Source organism: Gymnodraco acuticeps, unplaced genomic scaffold (assembly GCF_902827175.1).
Source record: "Gymnodraco acuticeps unplaced genomic scaffold, fGymAcu1.1, whole genome shotgun sequence".
Classification (NCBI taxonomy): domain Eukaryota; kingdom Metazoa; phylum Chordata; class Actinopteri; order Perciformes; family Bathydraconidae; genus Gymnodraco; species Gymnodraco acuticeps.
Genome location: NW_022990238.1, coordinates 2321520 through 2330246, shown reverse-complemented (window position 1 = coordinate 2330246; position 8727 = coordinate 2321520). Strand labels below are relative to the sequence as shown.

Below are 8727 nucleotides of genomic sequence, written 5' to 3'. Positions count from 1 at the left end.
GAGAGGTGCTCCTGTTTCTGTGTAGCAGTGTGAAGTTGCATCAAATAAATGCACTCATCCAAAAAAATTGACATGAGTGTTTGTTGGAGTTGAATTTTGTTTTTGTTTCTCATGGTGGACATAATTATTCTTTATTTGAAAGGAGAATTATAACAATAGTCTACCTTGTTCTTCATGCCAACTAATTTACATTTTAAGTCATGTGAGTTGCTCTATTGGTGAAAACAGGTGACAGGTCGATGTCACAAAAGTAGTAGACCACCTATCAATGTATCGTTTTCTTATGCCATTAAATGCACATGCGGTTTTATTTTGAAAGAAAAAATCGGTCATCTCTATTTCGTTTCGGCGTACTTTACACACTGGCACACGTATTCACAGTCACACACTCAAGCACACACATTACTCGCTGCTGGACGGCTGTCAGCGCACAGAAGATGGTGGCGGCTGCGGTCTCAGCGTTGCGCACCGCGCCTGCATAGAAAGCAACCATTCTGCTGCAGCGCACAGATAGTGGTCGGATAACGGGGATAAAACAATCTATTATTGCACTGAACGAGCCTGGGAATGGACAGGCTGGACTATTCAGCAGCCCTGAGCCTTCAGCCCATATTTCTCCTGGAATTTAAGAGGAATTCGTTTGAGGTATGAAGACATGCTCTTGTTTATCCCGTGCAATTCAATTAAAGTGTCTGGATCAAGGCGGCACTCAGCTCTGACCTGTGGGACTCCTGGTGGGTGTGGGTGTGTGGGGAGGGGGGGGGGGGGGGCATTGGAACGGAGGTGGATACCTTGTAATTAGCCCCACACTCTCCGGGCTTTCGTTGTCTGCCTTTGAGATCGAGCAACGGTGGGCAAAGTTCACTTGAGAGAAAAAGGAGAGACAGGACGATACTTCATGCAGTCTGCTCAAGGCTGATCTCAGGAACCTACATGGTCACAATATCTGGACATTCCGTGGGGCGCAGTGACGATGAATTGGCTACATTGATTTTATTGTGGGATCCAAGGCATACTAACGCAGACCCAACACTGTTTCGTGAAAAGCCCATTACACACGAGTTACTGACAGCTAAGGTCAATTGTAATAAAACAATTTATCGGGATTGTCTGCGCCTCAGGTCTCATGAATGTGTCCTCTGCTAACGATCCCCTTGTTTTGGAGATGCAGCAGTGACGGAGACTTGCGAGGAGAAAGTCAGGAAAGGACGGGGCTCCGTCCGCGGAAATAGTAGCTATTAGGCCCTGCAGCAAGAAGAGTGTGTGTCTAAATAAAAACGCTGATTGCAGTTATTGCGCTCTCGTGCCCTGTACCTGGAGTTTCTCTGCGTCTTTAAATTAAAAACTATTTTTTCCATCGAGACCGCAAATCACAGATGTGGAGTCCAATCAAACATTGCGGAGGGTGTTTTTTTGGATGAAGTTTTGCTCAGACCTGTAAACAAAACGGCATTAATTCCAGGAGGTATTGTGTCCTCAGTGGAGCTGAACGGAAAACGGAGTGGAGAACTGGGATAGGACATGCACTGATAATTAAAAAAGGATATTGATTGCATCAGGCTATTCGAAAATGTAACTGGATTTGATTTCACAAACTCACGATTTCACAAGAACCATTTAAGCACATTTTCAAGTGGTTGTTTCTTTTTTTCCCCTTACGTAGATTATTTTGTAATTGTCGAGTTTTCCAAAATATTGTTCGAGTGGGTGCAACTTTGTGTGGATTTGGAAAATAACAGAGCAAGCAGCGAGTTAACTGTGCAGTCAAGTGCGTCCAACACACGGGAATTTAGAGGAATGCAGGATTGACGTCATGAGGGGCAATAATGAACAAGCCAAAACTTGTGGAAGGTCTGCTGGTGTTTCTATAGCCATTACACTGCTTACTGAGTGTAGTTTTCTCTGAGATGTTTTTTACTTTTAAGATTAAACAATAATTGCACTAGTTGATATACTGCAGCCGCATACAAAGCTTTACTTAGTCTCTGATTTTTTGAATAGATTAAAAAGCAACATGGCATCCCCCCATCATCAACAACTGCTGCCTCGCAACACAGAAGTGAGCTGTGACTCGAGTGGAGATGGAGGCGTCTCCGTTAGGATTGGCAGTAGTGTCAAACACAAGCATGGAGGCGGGCCGCTGGGTTCAATTGGAGGAGGCTTCATGGGGGGATCCAAGCATTGCAAGTACAGCATTTCATCCAGCTGCAGTTCTGGAGAGTCTGGAGTCAAGAGGACAGTGGTTAAGAACTTTCGCTCACAGAAAAAGATGCCTCAGCTTTTTGAGCGATCTGCTGGTCATTTCTGGGACCCTAAATTTGACTCTTCAATCCTGGAAGAAGCCTGTAGAGAACGATGTTTCCCTCAGACCCGGCGGCGCTTCCGCTATGTGCTGTTTTACCTGGTTGTCGCTGCCCTCCTCTGGGGATTGTATTTTGCTGCAAACCCTTCCCGCTGTGACAGGCTTGCCTTTCTTATTCCCACTGCGTCTTTCCTCCTCTTCTGCCTCATTCTCTTTCTCTTAACTTTTACCAAGCTTTACTCTCGCTGCTACAACCAAGCTTCGCTGCTGCTCATCATTGTAACCTTCACCCTAACCCTGGCCCCCCAGATCCAGACATCAAGTTTCAGGGATACAGAGACTCCAACAGCTGCACTTGATATGGAAGAATTCAGTGGCATGGGGCCCAATTACAACCTGTCCTATGATAAGCCTCTAGGAAGTAGCTCCTGGTCCCCTTGTATTTCTCCTGTAGGCACCTTCTCCCTCTGTATTGAGGTTCTTCTGTTGCTATACAGTGTTCTCCATGTTCGCCTCTATGCTTCTATCATGCTCGGGTTTCTCTACTCTTTCTTTTTTGAGAGTCTGAGCTGGTTGCATCTGACGCAGGCCGGGGATAACTGGAGCCTAGCCTCTCTGTCAGACTGGGATACATTATGTTGGCTTGGCCCAGCCAAAGCTCTGCTCCACCTCTGTGCCCACGCCATTGGCATCCACCTGTTCATTATGTCCGAGGTACGTTCGCGAAGCACCTTCCTTAAGGTGGGACAAGCTATCATGCATGGCAAAGATCTGGAGGTGGAGAAAGCCTTGAAAGAGCGAATGATCCACTCTGTCATGCCCAGAATCGTTGCTGATGAACTCATGAAGCAGGGTGACGAGGAGATAGGGGACAATTCTGTTAAACGATACTCCACAAGCGGTGCAGCAGCTGTCATCTCTAGCCCTAAAAACAATAAACGCAAGAACACCTCCATCCCTCGTGGCCAGATCATATTCAGACCCTTTAACATGAAACGGATGGAGCCTGTCAGCATCCTCTTTGCAGACATTGTGGGCTTCACCAAGATGTCGGCCAATAAATCTGCTCATGCCCTTGTTGGGCTTCTAAATGACTTATTCGGACGTTTTGACCGACTTTGTGAGCTCACTGGCTGTGAAAAAATCAGTACTTTAGGAGACTGTTACTACTGCGTGGCTGGTTGTCCTGAACCCAGACCAGACCATGCTTATTGCTGTGTAGAGATGGGCCTGGGCATGATTCAGGCTATTGAACAGTTTTGCCAGGAGAAGAGGGAGATGGTCAACATGAGAGTGGGTGTCCACACTGGTACTGTGCTCTGTGGTATCCTGGGCATGAAACGCTTCAAGTTTGATGTTTGGTCAAATGACGTCAACCTGGCCAACCTAATGGAGCAGTTGGGAGTGGCTGGGAAGGTCCACCTATCAGAGGCCACTGCCAACTTCCTGGACGACCGCTACCAGCATCAAGATGGACAAGTCATTGAGAGAATAGGACACAGTGTTGTGGCTGACCAGCTCAAAGGTAGGTGCTCTTGTGAAAAATATTGCATTAAATTACCCTGCATATTAGAGATGTACTAAGTTCAGTACTTTTAGCTGTTTGCTTTTATCTTTTAGATTTATTTGAGCTAACAGTATGAAAAGAGCAAACTTTCTTTGTTGAATTCCTATCAAGGATAATACAACTCAAAGGTCAGAAGCATGCAGTTGCTACAAATTGGCTAAAACAGTGAGACTTAAGGCTGCATGTATTCCCCCATCAGCTCACAAACCTTTCGCTGCATTTTAGGGAGCAAACCGTTAATACCCTGTAGTGCCTCTTTACCACCCCTGGAGATAATGTGTCTATGCCAGCATATCTGCAGTTCAACCCCCAAGTGGATCAGAACAGTGGCAAGGGAGCTTTTGCATGGATAGTCAAGGTTGTCACTTGGTAATAGCATCATGTACCCGGCACAGATGGTCTGGCAATGATTTGAGTCTAACACAAGTGCCCTCTGTGGTGTGAGTATTATGTGACTGTATCATCGACAGACTCCATCTTCCTTCCACACCACCCTGCCTCTGTTCTGTTCTCCTGTTCAATTACATTGCCTTCCAGACATCCTTAATGTGTCCTGTTGTCCTAACCTCGCTCTGAACTCCAGGAAATGCTTTACGACTTAATGTAACTGTTGCCTCCTCTAATAGAGAGTTTCCTGCAGCTGTATTTTCAGCTCTAACATCTATCCTTTTTCTTGTCTCTAAACTGCTTGACTGCAGCTTTTATTTGATACATTTATGCAAATCGCCCCAAAGTAACTGAATGTTGGCCTAATGGCTCTTTTCATCATGCAATGCTTGCTGATCCATTATTAGCTATAGTAGAAGTAAAAGTGACTGTTTCTGAATATGGACGCGCAGATGGTGTGCATGTGCTGTTTTGAATTAGCATTTCAGTTCATATCACATTTGTTCCTTGGAGGTTGGAGGCTGCATGTCTGATTTTGCCCAGTGCAAATCAGGCTCAAGTAATTATAAACTGAAATTCACTCAAGATACCAATTTAGATGTACATATTTATACTTTATGCACATAAACTTCTAACAAATTTTTTTTATACATGCGGATTCTGTACAGATTTCCTATATATTTTCCCTGAAAACGTGTGCCATGAACTGTCAAGGAAAAATCTGGAGCGGAGTGGCCTTTTGTTTACTAGCCAGCAGGAGTGATTAATGGGCCTGCATTTCCCCCTCATCTGTTAGATTAATGAGAGACTAGCACTCTTGCTCTTGTCTACTTTTTTATGCGTGAAGATAAATTACATTACATTACATTGCATTTAGCTGACGCTTTTATCCAAAGCGACTTACAATAAGTACATTCGACCAGGAAGACACAACCTTGAAGAAAACAGAATCATATAAGTACATCAGGTTTCATAGAGCCAAACATTTCAAGTGCTACTCAACTGGCTTTAGATAAGCCAGTCCTTTATTAGTATATAAGTGCTCTGTTAGCAGTTCTTTGTTAGTAATTCTATCGCTCGAGGTGGACTCGAAAGAGATGAGTTTTCAGTCTGTGCCGGAAGATGTGCAGGCTTTCTGCTGTCCTGATGTCAATGGGGAGCTCATTCCACCATTTTGGAGCCAGGATAGCAAACCCACGTGTTTTTGCTGATGGGAACTTGGGTCCCCCTCGCAGCGAGGGTGCAGCGAGGGTCGGATGGCACATGCAGGTAGACCAGCCAGGAGGGAGTTGCAGTAGTCTAGGCGTGAAATGTGTTACTCACATTGTTATCACCTCACCTCGCCTCCCCCTTCTTCTACTCTTTCTCCTAGACTCTTTTCTTGCCTCAATCATGTATTGAGTTTCCTCCTAAGATTTATCCTTTCCCTCTAGATCTGCTCTACCAGTGAGAGTGTTGGCTGTCAGGAGAGAGCTGTGCTCCAGTGTTGTAAAAATCCCTGTCTGGCGCAGTCTGTGTTAATCACTTGGTACCATTGAAGCCAGGCATGGATCCTGGCTGGGGCTGGTCCCTGTTGCCTCACTCAAATTGCTTTGACCCAGGCACTGATTGTTGTGCGGCTGTCTATTTTGTATGCTCTTTTAGAGTAATTGTGATAATTTACCTTTTACAGTTGAACTATAACCTCAGATTGAGGCTATATACTCAGTTTTTTGTGTAACCCTGTTGGCGCACATGTTTAAAAGTGTATAATTCCGTATTTCTTATTTACAGCCTCCCAGTGTATATGCTATTAGTGGCTGACTGTAGCAGGGGTTTACTTGCGGTTCAGCCACGTCTGGTCAGTAAGGTGTTGCATCCTGTTCGCTCCCGAGGACTGATCCGGGGTCTGTGGTTTTAGTAACAAATGGAGATGTTGTGGCTTGTTTTACATCCAGCTGAGTGATAGCTGGTGTTTTAGGTTAAAGGTGGGGTAGGTAATTTTGGAGAAACCAGCTCGAGTGCGCTAGAATTTGAAAATACACAACCGGAAAAAATCTGCCACTTCCTTACAGAGCCCCTCCTCCAACACACACGATCGCGCACATGACCAATGAGGGCACGAGATACATTTGTTCACAGATGGAAGGCTGAGAGACAGTTAGGCCATATTCATTGCTATCGGGATGTTAAGAGCATTCCATGGAATATAACAAAAAGTGTATCTCGAGCCGGTTTCTCAAATGTATCTACCCCACCTTTAAGTAAATCCCTTTGTCGACATGTCAGATTATTTTGAGGGCTCTAACTAATGTTTATTTTCATCAGCAATTAATTTTAATTGGTTATTTTTGTAGTCTATATATAATGTCAGATAACAGTGCCTAGTAGTTTCTCAAAGGCAAAGCTGATGTTGTTAATGGTATAGGAAAACAACAAAACAATGCTTTTTGTAAGCTAGAACTAAAGGAATATTTGGCGTTTTTGCTTGATAGATTTAAAGATGGCATACAAAATATACGCAACTGTTTCTTTCCTTGACGGTAAGTCTGCTGAATAAAATAAATGGTTCGTTGTAGCCCCTCCTAAACTACAACACAGCTGGTTTAAAGGATACACTGGGATTATCTGAATAAACCCTTCTGTGCACAGCTCTTTATGTGTGTCTATAAGGTGCTGCTCATGCTATTTTTGTAAGTATTTCCTTACTGGAAATGGGAGCTATATTTGGATCCATTTCCCTGGAAAGTTCCTGTTTATGTCCTTCCTTTTGTGCGTAATTCAGAATGATTGCACATTCGGAGGAGACTGTGAGTGTGGCCCTATTATCTGTCTGCTGCTGACAGTATCACCACAGAGCCAGAGATGGATCAAGCTGCATCTGTTTCCAGGGGAAATTAAATTGTTTGTATGCTCATGTTGCCTAAGGGATATGTGTGTTACAATTACATGAGAGAAAATTGTATTATAAGAGTCATTAGCAATTATTGTTTTAATTTGTTACATTACAGTGGAAGTACAGTCTTACAACAGCTGCTTCTGTATCTCGACTTCCATGCTAATACTGCTTCAGTGACTTAGTGGCACTTTGTATCGGCTTTATTTTATATAATAACAAAAGTGTACTGTATTGAATGAAAATGTGAACGAAAATCTTGTAGTGACTGCAGAGAATTTTATCCGCCATCCCCAACATTACTGTTTTGGTTAACTTTCACATTTCTCACAGTCTAGTTTTTGGCCGCTTTCCTTTAGGGAAAAAGTAACAAAAACACTGTACACTACCTACTCACCAAACAGCAGGCCCTGTTAGTTGGTGGCTGGTAAACACAGTGGAATAAAGGGCAGTTTAAAAGTCAGATATTTCCCTCTGGTGTTACAGATCTAAAAGAGAGAGAATATTTAATCCACATCTCCACATGAATGCAAATGCTGCTCCGTCATTGCGGAGGGAAAATATGTCATTGTCACATCACTGCCATGAGTATGCAAACAAAATCAGTTACGCAGGTTTAAAAAAGTATCTTCATGATTTTTAAGTCTTCCTGTTTATGCATCTTCCTCTTCTATCCTGCTGTGAATCTTCCAGGCTGTTGCTGTAAAGGTCCTTACACACCAAGCCGATTTTCGGCGTCGATAGATGTCGGGCCGTCGATGAGCGTCGTGTCACCCTACTCAGATTAGTGTGTCTTGGTGTGTACTGCACCGTTGTGTCTTTTCGGCCGTGCCGACACTTTCCCCCGCCGATTCGTCATGTTCGGCCAAAGAAATCCCTCTGATTGGCTGTTCAGCTTAGCGAATCAGTGCATGAGAAGCAAAACGGAAGTGAGGGACCCAAACAAACTATTAAGAAGGCCAATCTGAGATTTCATTTAACTCCAGCTCTCGACACAGGTTCGGGAAAGCCCCATGAGCTTCTCGTTGTAGAGTGAAAATGGAACGCACACGCTATTTGTTGTTTGTTTATATCACGCAGTCTGTTCTTCTTCTCTCGGTGTACCTGGTGATGAATATGGCCGTAATATTTCACGGTTTTGGTCAGGAGAGCCATTTGTGCTTTTGGGCACACTAATGGCGCGTTTCCACTGCAGCGGGGTAGCCCCGTTTAAGCGTCCCTAAGCGTCCTCGCTCTGGCCTCGGGCTGCCTCACTGGCCGTCCGAGGCCGTGGCGCATTTCCATTACAGTTTAGGACCTGTGCTAGCAACGCAGTGTAGGCGGGGCGATCGGCTTTGTTTTTGTTCACATTTCGAGTTGTTCCGTCGAGCTCCCGCTGGATTGTATCATCCCCAATGAGATGAAGGAACGTCGTCACCTCCTCGGCCGACCACGGTGTGCTTTTCTTAGAAGTAGCCATTTTTGTAGCTCCTCCGTTTACAAAATGCTGTGTATAAAAATGCTGCAAGCTTGCTTCTAGATATATATGCGACGCTAGGGATGAACTCGCGCGCAATCTTGTGACGATTCTCTCTGACCAATCAGCAGTCGAGAGTG

General features: G+C 44.4%; 1 protein-coding gene across 1 annotated transcript in view; it reads left to right on the top strand.

Annotated features, from left to right (window-relative positions):
* The first annotated feature begins 770 nt into the window (after positions 1 to 770).
* LOC117548476 (adenylate cyclase type 9-like) overlaps positions 771 to 8727 on the top strand; it is a 32194-nt gene continuing 24237 nt past the window's right edge. The window contains exon 1 of the mRNA XM_034219796.1: positions 771 to 3827. Coding sequence (XP_034075687.1) covers positions 2015 to 3827 — 1813 coding nt within the window. The 5' untranslated portion in view covers positions 771 to 2014. The remainder of the gene's footprint in view (positions 3828 to 8727) is intronic.